This window comes from Podarcis erhardii (assembly GCF_964252035.2).
Source record: "Podarcis erhardii genome assembly, chromosome: 10".
NCBI lineage: Eukaryota > Metazoa > Chordata > Lepidosauria > Squamata > Lacertidae > Podarcis > Podarcis erhardii.
This window is the reverse complement of record NC_138500.1, coordinates 73633789-73650799: the sequence shown is the minus strand read 5'-3', so window position 1 is coordinate 73650799 and position 17011 is coordinate 73633789. Positions and strand designations below refer to the sequence as shown.

Below are 17011 nucleotides of genomic sequence, written 5' to 3'. Positions count from 1 at the left end.
ACTTTCTTCCTCAGTTTTTTTTTGGGGGGGGTGTTGTTTGTTTGTTTGTTGCAAAAGGAATAACATCACTTTTTATATTTTGCAAACAGCAAGAATAAACTACAAAAGAAAATACCCCCCAACCTTTTCCCTCAGTAATTTATGTCTTTTATGTGTAGCTTTGAAAATGGTCTCTTTTCCTCCTTTCCTGACATGAGTTTTTCAACTGGGTGTGTATGTGTGTGGTGTGATCAACTGCTCATGTATGGCTGAGATGTGAATCACTTGCTCAATGAGGAAACTCCCCCCCCCCATGCTTGGCTAGGCCAGGGAAAATGTCGCTGTGGCGATCACACACAGGGCCCCCGGACGTTTGACGGTCTATTGACCCTCTGCCACCACTGCGGTTGCTTTCTTCGCTGCCACCACCCCGCTTCTCACGGGGCACACCGAGTCCAGACAGCTGTTAACGTAAACCAGTGTTTCCCAACCTTGTGCCTCCAGCTGTTTTTGGACTACAATTCCCATCATCCCTTGCCACTGGTCTTGCTAGTCAGGGATGATGGGAGTTGTAGTTCAAAAACAGCTGGAGGCACAAGGTTGGGAAACACTGAAAACAAATACAGTGGTGCCTCGCAAGACGAAAAGAATCCGTTCCGCGATTCTCTTCGTCTAGCAGTTTTTTCGTCTTGCGAAGCAAGCCCATTGACGGCTTAGCGGATTAGCGCTATTAGCGGCTTTTAGCGGCTTTTAGCGACTTATCGGCTTATCGGATCAGCTGATAAGCGGCTTAGCGGCTTAGAAAAAGGGGGGGGGAACCCCGCAGGAACTCGCAAGACATTTTCGTCTTGCGAAGCAAGCCCATAGGGAAATTCGTTTTGCGAAGCGCCTCCAAAACGGAAAACCCTTTCGTCTAGCGGGTTTTCCGTCTTGCGAGGCGTTCGTCTTGCGGGGCACCACTGTAATCAAGTTTATTTTTAAGTGCAGGAATAAGCGTATGATGTCGGTTTATTTTTCTCTTGTCAGTTTCTTAAATCTTAGTCCCTACAACTTCAAACTGAATTATTCCCAACTTTCTATCTAACTCCCTAACAATTCCTCTCCCTCCCTCACAATACAACTCTACCAACCCACTGCCTATTCCACCCTCTTCCTTCTCCAACACTTGAGCCTCAACATCCAACTGACAAACCTCAACTGTCAACCCCCAGACCTCAACTGATTTTCAAAACCTCCCACTCTATCTTTTACTCCCCCCTTGCATTCTCACTGGCCAATCACATCACATCACACCCATTTTAACCCTTTAATTTAAACATCCTAGGGGCAAATGCCACAGTCGCCATGGAAAGAAATCTGTTATTCTCTGAAGGGAGAGGTGAGATGTCTGGAAATACCCTATTACACTTTTGGAACTGATAGGGTGTCAATACTCTTATGAGTAGCATTTTCACTTCATTCTGTAAACCTAAGAATAGAATAGTTAGATGCTGCCTCCTGTCCCGTCCCGTCAAACCCCCCCCCCCCCGCCTGTTCGTCACCATGATGTCTGAGTAGGGGAGAGTTGAAAGCTCACATCAATGTTGTAATTTTATCCATGGAAACTAAGTACAGAGCATTTAAGAACTAAATATAAGCACCACTAAAAAACAATTCTATTTCTGAGTCTTAAATAATATTGACTCTAAAGATAGAATTCCAGTGTGAAATATTTGTGAAGCAGAAAAGGTATAAAGGAGAGAGAAAAATGCTATCCTGACTTTTGTATGAGCTTCTCAGGAGTGTCTTGCAAGACTTCTGAACTGATCCATCAAGGCAATTCTCAAGCTCCTAAGTTCTTATGTACTATGTAGATGAGTATTTTGTTATGAGTTCACCTGGCAGTGAGCCCAATGATTATGATGGTGTTATTCCAGTAACTTGGGAGACGTTCTGTTACGGTCGCATGCCTTTTTGTCTCAAAAGAGAGGCAATCCTCATAAAATTATTTTAACTAAAAGACATGTGAATGTAGTGATCCAGTGTGTGACAGCATGAAAAATGTGAATTCCATTCCAGGGCAAGGATTGAAAATAAACTTGGCAATATCATAATTTCATTATGCAAAACTATGGTGACACCAGACTTGGAATACGGTGTAAAGTTCTGGTCGTTGCACCTCAAAGTTGCTTTTGTCTTCTCTGAAGCTTCCAACTGTCACCTTCATTGGGGGGCAGTGGGGGGGGGGGTTTCCTATTTTACCTCAAGAGGCAAAACGGTATATGCCACCCCTGCACAATCTCATACACCACTATCATATCCCCCTTAACCTTTTCCCTAAACCAGAAAGCCCAAGCTGTAGTAATCTTTCCTCATAAGGAAGTCGTTCCAGCCCCTCAGTCGCTTAGGTTTTCCATTTCTGAATTTTCTTTTTTTAAAAAAATAATATTTATTAAATTTTTTAAGGGTTACAAAAAGCAAAAATAAAAGTAATAACACCATATTAAACAAAAACAAAACAACACATCACAATAAGGAAAAAAGAAGAAGAAAAAAACCAACTAATCTTCCCATAACTTATCTTTCATTTGCTTGTTTCCTTGACCTCCTCACACCTTCCTTTTTTGTATTCTAATTTGGTTAACTATTTCAGCAAATCCTTTCCATCTTTTCCAATTTTTATTCTGTAATTTATCTCAATATGATGTAACTTTACTTTCCCTCCTTTCACCAATTAACAGTCTATTTTTTTCCTAAACCCTTATAACATTTCTGCTAAAACCACATAACTTCATTCTAACATCCTTCTAACATTCATTAATTTTACAGTGTTTCTGTAAATAGTCTTTAAATTTCTTCCAATCTTCATCCACCGACTCTTCTCCCTGGTCTCAGATTCTGCCAGTCATTTCCGCCAGTTCCATGTAGTCCATCACCTTCATCTGCCATTCTTCCCGGGTGGGTAGATCTTGTGTCTTGCAGTACTTTGCAATAAGTATTCTTGCTGCTGTTGTAGCATACATTTCTGAATTTTCTCTCTACAGTATCCTTCTTTGAGGTGCAACGACCACAACTTTACACCGTATTCCATGCTCACACATAGTTAACCTGTAAAATTTCCTTGCACATGATGTAATGATGATCACCAACTTGAGTGGCTTGAAAACAGAATTTTCAGATTCATAGAGGGTCGGGTTATCAGTGGCTCCTAGCCATGGGTACTGCTGGAGGCACCATGCCCTGAATACCAGTTACAAGTGGGTTCTGCTTATGGGCTTCCCAGGGGTATCTAGTTGGCCACTGAGAACAGGATGATGTTTTCAGCGGATGTTGTGGAAACAGGCCTTGGCCTGATCCAGCATGGCTCTTAGGATAGGTGTGGCATAATACAAAGGAGCTGCCACACCTAAAAAGAGCAGAGAAAGAGGGAGATCCATAAATAGCTTAGGCATCTCTTTCCTCCTTCCCGCCCGCCCAACCAGGTGCCTCCACTAATGTGAAAAAGTCACCTATACCAGTTGCCACTTTGCTTGCTCCCAGGGAGCACTTTTCCTGTGCTCAGAATAAAATGGAGGAGGATATCAGGACAGCCACTCCTGATACCCAGTGAAATGTGGGCATGTTTACAATGTAGGAGAGGGTGAGCCAGTTCAGATAGGAACTGAGCAGGAAGAGCAAACTGGATTTTTTATAAAGGGAATATTTCATGAGACTTTTCACAGGCAGCATAGGAGATACTCGAGAGCATACTGGTGTAGTCCAGTTGAGGGTTTCTTCTGCTGAAGAGAAACAAAGCCGTTTCTATTCAAAAGAAGTGAACCCATATCTCAGTTTGATAAGGAATTTCAGTCGCATTTGCAAATAAAGCTACTTCCTTGTTTTGGTCAGATAAAACAAATCACATCTTGTTTCATGCCTGACATGGACAGTTGAACATATTCCTTCTCCTTTTCCTTTTTTACATTGTTGAGGTTCTTCTGGTATCTTAACTGTTTCTCCCGCCACATACTTCACCTTATTACTTTGAAAAACCATTATTGGCTAAAGCTTATTTTCTTCCCGGTTGGTCTGGCACCTTTAACCTTATTAGATACCTACCAATCCAGATGGAAAGCTACACTGCTGGAAAAACTTAAAGGCTTGGGGATCCCACAGCAGACCCTGATAGCGACAGGCTTCAAGAAAGCCAGGACTACAATTCGCCAGCGTATCTGGGACGTAGAATTACAATGCCACATGAGCGAAATGATCAAACATCCAGCAATAAGGGACCATGGGAGAGGTTTCTCCCCAGCTAACTATTTGTCAGCTCTTCAGGTATGCAAATACAGACGGTCTTTTACCCTCGCCAGATTTAATGTTCTCCCTTCTGCCTTACTTCAGGGCAGATTTGAGGGTAAACCATACACAGCACGGGTCTGTCCTTGTGGCTCGTTGGAAGTTGAAACTGCTTCACATGTATTATTACGTTGTCGTCTTTATGAGGATATACGTTTGACTTTTATTACACCTGTTTTGCAAAAGTCTAGGAAAGAATTGGAATACCATAGTTTAAAACTACTGTTAGAGGACAAGAATCCCAAGACTACATTAAATGTAGCTAAATTTTGTGCGTCTGCAATCAACCGCAGGAAGCAAGTGGTATCCCATAATGCTCAAGCCCCTAAATGTTAATTACAGGGGGCACGCTAACAATTAATTTTTAATTTTTATATTTAAATCCTTGTTACATTCATATTGTCCCTTGTATATTTGATATTTTTTATGATCTGTGATATTGTGTATGTTGACGCTGGTCTGTGACTGTATTAATAAATTCATTCATTCAATGTATATAGTTTCTGAAAATTAAGCAGTCTCTGTGTCTTAAATAGCTCGGTTGGTTAGAGTGTGGTGCTGAAAACTCCAAAGTTGCAGGTTTATTCCCTTATGGGATACCTTTCCAACTTTGCAATTCTATGATTCTAATGAGCATCTAATAAGAGATGTAGAAGCATCAGCTGCTAGAATAAATTGCAATCAGAAATTCTGCAGCCGCTGCTAATTTATAGAAAGGGTTGTATCACCCTTCCCTGTAGAGCATAGTTTTGACATTCAGACTTAAACTGGAGATTTTAGTTTCTGTTGCATCGGTGTGAAGCAGGTATTAACAGAGTGGTGATGATTCTCAGCTAGGTAGACTTGGGTTGAAATCTCTGTTTAGCTGTGAAGCATACTGGGTGGTGTTGGACAAATCACAATCCCTTAGCGGGGAACTACAACTCCCATTATCCCATTGGTCGCACTGGGTAATGGGGATTGGAGTCCAACAACACCTAGAGGGCCACAGGTGCTGATCTCTGCTTTACCTGAAGAAAACTCATAGAATGCTGTGAGGGCAAAATGGGGTAACTTTCACATCTGGCACCTTCAGCTCCTTGGAGAGACAGAATGAAGAGATAAAAATGTGTGTGAGAGGAGAAGCTGTGTATATTTCAGATGAAGGTGACAGTCGGAAATCCCTGTCAGCATTACGGCTTTGGGGCGTGATCCTTGGTGTGTGTATCTCTTGCAACAGTGGGCTTGCTCCATTTGACGGAAGCCCATTGGAATAATGGGGCACTGGAGATTTGCAGCTGCATTCTGCTGGCACAAATCTCTGGGAAGCCCAGCAGATTGGGTGTAAATCTTCCCTCTGGTGCCAGAGGACAAGAAGATTGATTGCGGGTAGAGCTGGCAAAACAAGAAGATCTGCCTGTTACAAAAACTGAGGAGCAAGAAAAACTGCTCCAACACCATGTTTTGAAGTTGGCCGTAGGCAGCTTTGGGCACAAATTGGTTTCTTGTTGTATTTTGGAAAAGCACCTAGGTCGTTGAGGTGCCAAACAAACAGTATATATTTAAACAAAACAGAATTTCTCCTTGTCTAGTGAAAATGCCACAAGCTGCTGTGTGTAATTTTTCTGTCAAGATGAGTGAAAAGTGGCAAATGCCCTGTGCTTCCAGTGTTACAGGCCCTGGCAGGTATATTTGGGAAGACTTTGCCTTGCTCCCTGTGTTACTTCTGGGCAACAGGACGGGGAAGGTTCACAAACACCAAGCAGACTTTTCAGTTTTTTTTCAAGCCACAGCTGTTTGCTTTTGTGTTTTCTAGTTGTTCTAAAATTCTGTACAGTGGAATGCCGGGGTTTAATGGTGGCCGGAAACTTGTCAGCTTCCGAGATTATTTTCTTCCTGCCTCGCCCTGCTTTCCTCCAGCAGTGAGGCAGCCTTCTGTGCCCACTGAGCATGATCAGTTCACATTGCAGTGCTTTTTTTTAGGGGAGGGGAAAAATCTCCCCTGGGTTAAACCTCCCTCTTTTGTGTGAATGGTCCTGTAAGGACTTTCATTCAGATAATTGTGATCATTGTTAGTATATGCAACTGGGACCCTGCAAGAAAAGTTGGAGTGCTTCCCGTCAAGGCTCAACCCATTCTGTCTCATCCACAAGCACAGTGTTTTCCTGTCCACTGGCACTCACCATTTTGTGCCTCCCCTTCCATGCTCAGTCATCATTGGACTGTATGTGAGTTTGGGTTCTCTTTGTGTTTGTTTCTTTGTTTTTGCAGGGGTCCAACACACGTGTGCCTAGCTCTAGCCCAGGGCCACCCAGCATTTCATACCAAGGGGCGGGGGGGGGGCGCACACTGCCTTGTTGCATGGCTGGGGAGACTCAGCCAGATGGGTGGGGGAATAATGATAATGGCACAGTGGTCCCTCGCAAGACGAAAATAATCCGTTCCGCGATTCTCTTCGCCTAGCGGTTTCTTCGTCCTGCGAAGCAAGCCCATTGACGGCTTAGCGGATTAGCGCTATTAGCGGCTCTTAGCGGCTTAGCGGATCAGCTGATAAGCGGCTTAGCGGCTTAGAAAAAGGGGGGGGGAAGGAAAAAAACCCCGCAGGAACTCGCAAGACATTTTCGTCTTGCGAAGCAAGCCCATAGGGAAATTCATTTTGCGAAGCGCCTCCAAAACGGAAAACCCTTTCGTCTAGCGGGTTTTCCGTCTTGCAAGGCGTTCGTCTTGCGGGGCACCACTGTAATGCTAATGATGATGATAATAATAATAATAATAATAATAATAATAATAATAATAATAATAATAATTGGGGTGGGAGTGGGGCCAAAATTTGACACCGGCCCCAGCCCTTGTGCCGCCTTTTCAAAGGTAGCAGAGCAAGGCCCCAGGCTTTGGGAAGGGGGCGTGCAGCTCTGGCAGGATCCTGGAGCCCCCTTGCCTCCTCCCCAAATCTGGGAAAGCGCTAACTAGGTTTTGGGAAGGAGGCTGGAGGACCCGAAGGCAGTGTGGGGGCTGCAAGGACGACGGCGACATCACATGTTGCTGAGGGCTGCGAAAAAAGGCATGCTGGACTGTGCTGATCCAGCTATACTTCATAGAATTTTGCCATCTCAAATGTACAGTTAATGAAGTAGAATCATAGAATTGGAAGGGAACACGAGGGTCATCTAGTCCAACCCCCCAATGGAGGAATCCTTTGCCCAGTGTGGGGCTCAAGCCCATGACTGTGAGATTAAAACTCTCATGCGCTACCAACTGAGCTATCAACCAGCGGTTAATTTCTTTATGTGTGTGGACAGCTCTCCTTTTTCAAATGAGATGGTTCTTTCTACATTTATCACCATTCATGGTTAACCCCAAGTCTGCTGGTACTTTTTTCTTCGGGGTGTGTGGCTGTGAAGCACAAGCCCAGAAAGACTTGAAAAATATGATGATGATATAAATCTGGTCACAGGTACATTCCATCTCAAGTAAAGGTTAAAAAAAGAAAAGGCAAAGAACCCCTGGACAGTGAAGTCCAGCCAAAGGCGACTGTGGAGTGTGGCGCTCATCTTGCTTTCAGGCCGAGGGAGCTGGCATTTGTCCACAGACTGCTTTCTGGGTCATGTGGCCAGCATGACTAAACCGCTTCTGGCACAACAGGACACCGTGACAAGTGCCAGAGTGCACAGAAATGCCGTTTACCTTCCCACCGGAGTGGTACCTATTTATCTACTTGCACTGGTGTGCTTTTGAATTGCTAGGTTGGCAAAAGCTGGGACAGAGCAATAGGAGCTCACCCCATTGCACAGATTTGAACAGCTGACCTTCCGATCAGCAAGCCCAAGGCTCAGTGGTTTAGACCACAGTGCCACCTGCATCCCCAGTTACTTTCTGTGGTTCTATGGTAGCCTTTGTCTTAAGTTTTGTCAAAGTGTATAGTAAAAGATGTTAGTGTTTTGCTAATACGTCGGAGAGGCAATTGATTCTTTTCCTTTTGGAAGAGCTCTCTGAAAGATGCTCACATAATCTGCTCGTTTGTTTCATAGCCTCATGACTGTGTCAATACCATGCTAAGGGAATGTGCGGCATTTCCTTGCTTACATTAGCAGCTGGAGATCCATAAATGAATGGTTTGATTGTTTCCCCCTCCCTCTAGATCTGCTGATCCAAGTGGAATGTCTCAGAAAAATGGGTATATTGATTTTCAATGCATAAATAATATAAGCAGTAGGAATGTTTTGCTGCATAATTAAGCAATGAAATATCTAAAGTATATTTATCCAAATGGTGAGGTTTGTGTGGAGGTGACCAGATTAAGTTCAAAAGAATGTAAATGAGTAAACACCAGGGTTTTTTTGTAGCTGTTGGAGAATCTTCATAGAGTTATCTTAAATCCATTTGAGATATGCTATCTTTCAGATGGTACTCATTTTTCTTTGGGAAAGGAGAAACAGTAAACTTAAAAGTTAAATAAAATAACATTCTCAACCAAACTTAAGTATTCAATTTCTAATTACAGCAGACACAATTTATAGTTTTAACTGAGGGTAATTTTAACTTCTGAAAGTATTTTACCAGCTTGCTGACACCGTGGCCAAGAAGTGATAAAAGGTTATACTTTCCCTCCCTTTCCTCCTTCACTAAATACGGATCACAGAGAGATCAGTATGTAGGATCCAGCACAGTCCCTCTGACTAGAAAGAGGGCTGCATCTCACCTACAGGTGGTACTTAACACCACGGAAACTGGCACCGCTACGCCCAGATATTGGAGAGGCTGCGCCTCCACACCCACATACCTCCACATGTGGTGGGAATGCCCTAAAATCCAACCGTTCTGGACAGCAGTCCTGCAAGAGATATGCAAAATAGCTAAACAGGTATTAGAATTCACCTAAGAATGTTAAGAATGCCGTGCTATATTTTCATGCGTATGCTCTTTCTATAATATAAAATGTTCACTCTCTCATTAAAAGGTTGGTTGAATTGCTTGGCATCTGTGGTTTTTTGGTTTTGCTGCAGGATTGAAAAAAAGGCACAAACTGCTTACAGTATCTTCCTTTCTTCTTTGACATTTGAAAGTTGGAATATCATTTTGATTAGTTGCTCCTCTTTTTAGGCCCAGTTCTCATAAACTGAATTAAATAACTTCAGGCTTCCTGGGAGCAGGAGACTCAAATGGTTCAGGACTCCTTGGTACAATAGGGTGTCTCATTTTAAGAGGTGAAACTTAATTTTTGAAAATTTATTCAGTGCAGGGTCTTAAAAATGTTATTGGGAGTGTAAGGAATTCAAATCTACTATTTTGTGTGTGACTGCACAACATTTAGCTTTTTAAGTCTACGTTTGATGAAGAAGCATATAAAATGTTTATGGAAAACCAAAGAATTTTGATTTTACCTTCTGAAAATGTCAAGTAATGCTTAATAATAATAATAATGATGATGATTATGATGGAATAGAACTGCAAATACTTGGCAATCATTTTTAATGATTTCTGTGCAAGTTTGCACATATTTTACTTACCAAGCAAAATTAAATTATATTAATCTAACCAAAATATATTTTGAATTCCCAAGTCATATTACAGCTTTTTAACACCCCTCATTTTTAGAATTTGGAAGTTGAAAAATCCAACATGCCCTATTGGTACAAATCTCCCCCCTTACAAAATACATCTGTAAACAGTACATCTGAAGGCAGCCTTGTACAGGGATGTTTTAAATGTTTTAGGTTTTATTGTGTTTTTAATATTTTGTTGGGAGATGCCCAGAGTGGCTGGGGTAACCCAGTCAGATGGGTGGCATATAAAACTACTACTACAACTACAACTACTACAACAACAACAACATATTGTATCTTTCGTGACATGCTAATCTTTTAAATGGAGACCATTTTTAAAAAATGTATCTGCAATCTGAAATGGTATAACTGGAAACAGGTTCATCTCATCTGCTATCTGTGAGAATTAGGCTACCACAATCCTGTTGAAATCTTCACTAGTTCATCCCATCAGTTCAGGACTGCTATGTAGAGAAGGCAGGGTGAATCTTCCAAATGTGTTTCAAACCAAAAGTGATTAATTCTCCAGAATACACATCTCTGCTTATTTGGTCTTTCATTTCCAATTTTAGTTTTGAATATAGCCAAGGCACAGCTGTGAATCTCTCCCTGCCACTGCCAACTTGAAAGGTGCGCTAGGTTCAGATATTTTACTGGAGCTCGCTTAACTGAGTAAAACTGCAGGCCTCCAGATGTTGTTGCCCAGCCAGTGTGGCAAATGATCAGGGATGATGGGATTTCTACTCCAGCAACATATGGAAGGCTGCCTGTTCCCCATCCCTGCCCTAGAACTAAGAGGCAGGTACATAAGACCCCAACAGTTTGCTTCCATCTGTATAGCCAAAATCAAGAGTGCTTCAGAACCAGGGCTGGCCCCATCATTAGGTGAAGTCAGGTGATTAATCTCAAGTGGCAGATGTTGGGGGGCAGCTGTGACAGCCCCCGGGCTATCCCCCCTAAGCCTCATGACCTCTCCCCTCTGTTGGATGGCAGACCTGTGTATGTTATGCAGTCTGTCTTGGCTCAGGTGCAGTGGAGGACACTATCCTGTCACCAGTGTTGAGATAAGAGTCAGCAGTCAGGCCAGCAGCCAGGTTTCTGTATGTGACACTGGGGTGTGTATCTGTGCCAATCTTTCCTTTATCTTGGGTAGCACAGTGTATTGGGGAGCCTTGTCCAGAATTATCTCCTTTCTGGCACAATTCTCCCTTCTTTCCACCCTTAACTAGAATGCAGGGGCTGTGTAGCAAAGAAGAACGAGTGGTGACTCGGTGGATGGCACAGATGTGGTGAAACAGGGTAGACTATTGTTGGCATCCATCTGTATTGAGAGACAGTGGAGTGTGCCTCTGGGGGTGAAGTCTAATCGCTGTGTTAGCAGCAGTTCCTGGGGCAGAATTCTGGGCCGTGTGTCTGGAGGTCTTGGGCTGCCCAGATGACAAGAGTCCCCTCTCAGCCTTGCTGATGTGGTCCAAAGGTAAGCAGACTTTTTGGCACCCGCTTGGATGCAGGAGTTGCTGGAAGGAGGCATACAAGGTTCCATCCAACAAGCTTTGGGATTGCACTCCAGATTGATGTCTAGAAGCAGAGTTTTCCTTCTCCTGGATGGGCTCTTCTGCCCCACACTTCCCTCTACAGCACAGCGACAAACTATACAATTTGTTTAAACCTTTCTGATTGCGTTCTAAAGTCCATATTTGAGGCACGGCTCTTAGCAGACTGCTGTAATCTTTGTGTAGGGAAATATTTCCATCCTATGTGTGTAAAGCAATGCTGTTTTTTGCAGGAATTTTTGTTCTTTTTCTTCACAAATATTTGTTTCAGAGTACATCCATTTAGCCATCATTTAGCCAAGAAGGGTTTTGATTTATCCTTTAGAAATGAAGCTTCTCTCTGCCATATAGGCACGAAACACAACTGGAATGTCAATAGCTGATAAAGTAGTTCTTGACTGATAATGGAAATTTACTTTGGCTTGAAATTGGCTTTTGCTGTCTAGCCTTGACGAATTGTTAAGCCGAACAAGGTGTTCAGTGGGGAGTGCAGGAATTGGCATGGATTATTTGTCTGTGTTGTTTTGGGAAAGTAAGAGTGAATGTCTGTTTGAAATGGTCCTTCAAAGCAATTTGAAAAATGCATATGAACTCTGGCATATGAACTTATTGATGCTCTTTACTGATGTCGGGACATTTTTTGTGCTGAAGGATTTCTTTTCATGTTTATGTGTGTACTTGTACCTATGTCTTCCCCCGTTTAAATCTTCTCTACTGCTGATGAAAATAGCGTAAGCCTACTAAAAATCTGACTCCCCACAATTTGCTCACTTTATTTGCCCTATTAGTACATGAACATGTCTGTTCACAGTGTGCGCATATTAAATGGATTTGAGGGATACAATCATTACATCATTTTTACTGAACAGGTTTCCACTTGTTAAAAAGCATCTGTTCTCGGTTCTTGCAAATGTGTTTCCCCCCTTTTGAAACTGTTTTACAGCATCTTGTACCATAGAGTGCATTTGAGTCGCAGGTGAACTCCCCCCCCCCCCGTGGTAGTCTGTTGTTTCTTATTGTGTTGTGTCAAAGCACTGACTAATGTGGGAGAGATGTTTTTCCCAGGACTCTGTACCTGGCTGTTCCAGCCCCTACTCTAATCTGCATTGAGGGGGTTGCATTCTTTCCCTGTTTGCTGTGCAGAGCATGGAACTCCTGGATGCAAGCTGGTACTAAAGCACACTCTAATTCTTTTCTTATACTGTGCTGCTCATTCCAGAATTTAAAAGGTCTGTCATTTCCAAACTGTGCACCTCCAGGATATATGCTAATGTTCTGTGAAAAACAAATGAATTAAATGATGAAAGGCTCCCGTGTCTGGCTGTTGTGCCTCTGCTTGATATACTGCTCTGGCTGTGCCTTTTTCCAGTTAGACTCAGTGTCTGAATTGTGCTTTTGGCTGAATCATCCAGTAGCTCCCAATACCAACATATTTATCCTCACTCTGAGGAGGATGCCCCTTGCATCTTAGCATGAATCACAATTTGGACATATCTGGAACACGAACCATGCTAAAACAAAAGAAGAAGGCTTTTCCTAGCATCAGTACTTCTTGTGCCAATGAGAGGTAAAGTTTTTTGGGGCTGCTCATCTGAAATGGCCTGAAAATACTTTAATTGAAGAGCAGCATAAAGATTCTTTAAATTCTGAATAAAGTTTACAGAAAAACTGAAATAGATGACAGTAGATGGCTGCTTATACACCTCACTAGGAGGAAGGATTACGAACCAAACCATAATCATGGTATCCTTCTGGACTGTCATGGGGGGTTGGGAGCTGGGGGCACTGTTATACAGTGCTTCTGCTCCTTTCTCCTGGGCCATGTCCAGAAAGTGGTATTGGGGGATGAGTGTGCTCATTTGGGGGGTGCCCAGGGCTCCATCCTCTCCCCCATGCTTTTTAACATCTATATGAAGCCACTGGGAGAGATCATCAGGGGGTTTGGGCTGGGTGTTCACCAGTATGTGGGTGATACCCAGCTCTGCCTCTCTTTTAAACCAGATCCAATGAAGGTCCTTTGTGAGTGTCTGGAGGCAGTTGGAGGATGGGTGGTGGCTAACGGATTGAAGTTGAATCCGACAAGACAGAAATATTGTGCTGGGGGACAGGAAACGGGCAGGTGTGGGGGACTCCGTGGTCCTGAATAGGGTAACTGTGCCCCTGAAGGACCAGGTATGCAGCCTGGGAGTCATTTTGGACTCACAGCTGCCCATGGATGTGCAGGTCAATTCTGTGTCCAGGGCAGTTGTCTACCAACTCCACCTGGTATGCAGGCTGAGACCCTACCTGCCTGCAGACTGTCTTGCCAGAGTGGTGCATGCTCTGGTTATCTCCCGCTTGGACTACTGCAATGCGCTCTACGTGGGGCTACCTTTGAAGGTGACTTGGAAACTGCAATTAATCCAGAATGTGTCAGCTAGTTTGGTGACTGGGAGTGGCCACCGAGACCACATAAGACCTACATTGGCTCCCAGTATGTTTCCGGGCACAATTTAAAGTGTTGGTGCTGATCTTTAAAGCCCTAAACGGCCTTAGTCCTGTATACCTGAAGAAGCTCTCTACCCCCATTGTTAGCCTGGACACTGAGATCCAGCACCGAGGAACTTCTGGCAGGTTCCACACTGCAAGAAGTGAAGCTACAGGGAACCAGGCAGAGGGCCTTCTTGGTAGTGGCGCCCGCCCTGTGGAATGCGCTCCCATCAGATGTTAAGGAGATGAGTAATTGCATATCAAGGCCCCGCACCCCCTCCTTTGATGAATAAAACACGTGGACATCAGTATTTTAGGAAAAGGCCACAACTTTTATTGGTTACAGAATGTGAGTAGTATTGGTTTTGGCACTGGACCCAAACAGACTATATCTGACTCCTGCCCACCATGCAGGAAATCTCAGATGGCCTTCTTGGTAGTGGCGCCTGCCCTGTGGAATGCCATCCCATCAGATGTTAAGGACATGAGTAATTATATGACATTTAGAAACACCTGAAGGCAGTCCTGTATAGGGAAGCTTTTTAAGGTTTAATGTTTTACTGTGTTTTTATATATGATGAAAGCTGCCCAGAGTGGCTTGGGCAACCCAGTCAGATGGACGGGGTATAAATAATAAATTATTATTTTTATCAGTTGAACTTCTTATTGGATGTGAGTCAGTTGGGAGCATGTTAATAGTATCCTGTGGTCTGTGTTGAACTCGAATTGAATAAAGAAGGAAAGGTATTAGTGGTGGCCTATAAAACTCTGAATAGCTCGTGTCTAAGATGTACAAGGGACCACTTTTACTCCTTTGTTCCACCACACCCTTTAATGTAGACTAGGAATAATTTCTTTCCCTGCAGATTAGCCAAAACTCGAGCCTGGTGGAGTGGTCTTCTGGAAGTGATAGAAGACATTTTAATTCAAGCTACTGGTGGCCAATGGTCCAGGAGAGACCAGAACCATTAGTATATTGTTACCTGTTCTGAAGTTTTGCAATGGGATGTGCTACAACCCAATTAAATAATGGAAACCCCGCATAGTACATGTCTACCTTTATCTAAGCATCAACAGGCAATTCCTGGTGTGTTTTGAACCTTACTGGTTCCTCTTGTAGGGATAGACAGATTTTGAAATCAAACTGTTAACAGCTGTATTGAATGAATGAGTCTGTACCTAACATCTGTCTATTTTTGGTCCCTGAAATGATGGCTCTTTATTGTTCACATGGGATCAGAGAGCGAAGGGGTCTATTATGCCAGTTTCAGGGAGATTGCAAATGTGGCCTTCATGCCCCAAGAAGCTGCTGCTTGTGGAATTCTACAACTCTTTGATCTGGCTGCTCTTTTTTTAGCCTGTGCAGTTCATTCATGTAGATTACTGTTTGCTTTTCAAGATTTAGCTTCCCTAACTTCAGAAAGTAGGTTACTGAAAGAGGCGTATGTCAGGAACTTTCTCCTCTGTCAATCAGAGGTTACTGTTCATGCTCAAGCCTGCTTTCCTTTAGACAGATTGATGGGGCATCTTTTGATGAACTAGTTTTTAAAGCTTGTGACTGCATACTCTCTGCACATGTAGCTGTCTAGCTGCCTGAAATAAAATAACAATAACCCATAATGTTAAGATTTTACCTGTGTATTCACAAAAGCAAATGACTTCAGTTTAGACCATCATTTTGCTTCCAAGTGGCCAAGTTCTCTTGCTTTTTGTATCAGAAGTGAATCATGCAGAATTTGATACTAAATTCCCAGTACCACCTTCTACACAAGGAACACTTTTCATTTGAAAATGCCTGGAGGGGACTTATCTGATGTGGATTCTTTCCCAATTGCTGCTGGGAGGAGAGTTGTGGAGAGAGCAAGTGAGAGAAGGCTATGTTCCAAGGCCCATATTTCAGTTTCTCTCTAGAGATGAGCCTACCAGCAGGGCTCTCCAAACAGGTCCATGTACAGTATTTTGTAGAGCAGGTGTGGCTAAGCTGTCTCTGTCCAGATGTTGTTGGATGACCAGTCCTGCTAGTCTTAGCCCAGCATGGCCCATGCTCAGGGATGGAAGACGTTATAGTCCAACAACGTGGGGATGGAAACAAGACACACATGTCAGTAATCTCTGGTATACAGCATTGAACCAAAACATGGCAGATCCGAGTAAAATTTTTGGACTTTATCGGACAGCTTAAGCTAAATTGATTTGTAGCTAAGAGTTCTGAGACATGAATTTGCCAGATTGTAACAGGAAAATGAGTGACTCTTAAGACACCAATGTTAAGGCATGCACTGCCCCCATGCGATGTCACAGCCAGTACAGCGCCCGCCACAGTGGGGAGTGTTGGGGTGCACAATGCGCCTCCTCCCCTCGCTAGTATCCTCCCCGGAGCCACAGCAAAGGTGTAAAAGAGCCACATGCGGCTCCGGAGCCGCGGGTTGCAGACCCCTGATCTATAGACTCAGGCTACCTGGGCTGTAGATGACACGTAACACTTTGATGGCTAGCTTCCGTTAGTTTTATGGCGTTGATCTTCATTAAGGAAGTGGAAGAGAGGACGTGCCAGATATTTCTCCCAGCTGCCTAGCTGCCTGAACCTTCTGCTTTAGCTTTATGCTGTATCTGTATTTACAGTAAATGTTCTGTCACCAAGGCTACTATGTACCAGGCATAATCCTTAGTAATTTACGGTATCTCAACTATATAAGTTTTCCAGTGCCCTGTACAGCAGAGTATAGAATTGTATCTGTATCCTTCTCCAGCTTCATAAAAAATTGAAGCTACCAAAATTCTGTACCTGGAACATTTCACAGGGAATGGAGAAGACACTTTTCTCTCTCTCCAACCCCCAGTATTTCAGACCCCAGACAACTAATCTTCAGACGCATCTATATCTTGCTGGCCCAGTATTCCATTCACTAAGTGTTACAAACAATGACAGTTGCAACCAAAATTATTCAAGCTCCATTGCAAATCAGGTTTGTATTCAAAATTTACAGACTTTCAGCTGTTTGCAGTGAGAAAATCAAACAAAAGCAATTGAAATAGCCCAAAACAACATCATCAGTTAAATGATATTTTTAGGCTGGATAAAGGAACTGGTTTTCGTAAAGAACTTTCAAGATTGCAGAGAGAACTGCTGGAAAATAATGAAAAAATTCTGTCAAAAATATATAAATTGGT

At 43.2% G+C, this 17011-nt stretch overlaps 1 protein-coding gene across 21 annotated transcripts in view; it reads left to right on the top strand.

Moving 5' to 3' along the window:
- PPFIBP1 (PPFIA binding protein 1) overlaps positions 1-17011 on the top strand; it is a 114977-nt gene that overhangs the window by 45972 nt on the left and 51994 nt on the right. For 9 of the 21 annotated variants that reach the window (XM_081879097.1, XM_081879092.1, XM_081879104.1 and 6 more), the window contains exon 1: positions 1251-1357. The exons of 1 other annotated variant lie outside the window; for it this stretch is intronic. In XM_081879097.1, coding sequence (XP_081735223.1) covers positions 1324-1357 — 34 coding nt within the window. In that variant the 5' untranslated portion in view covers positions 1251-1323. Of the gene's footprint in view, positions 1-1249; positions 1358-17011 lie in introns of those variants that run through there. 11 more of the 21 variants (XM_081879090.1, XM_081879095.1, XM_081879088.1 and 8 more) reach the window with 3 other exon arrangements.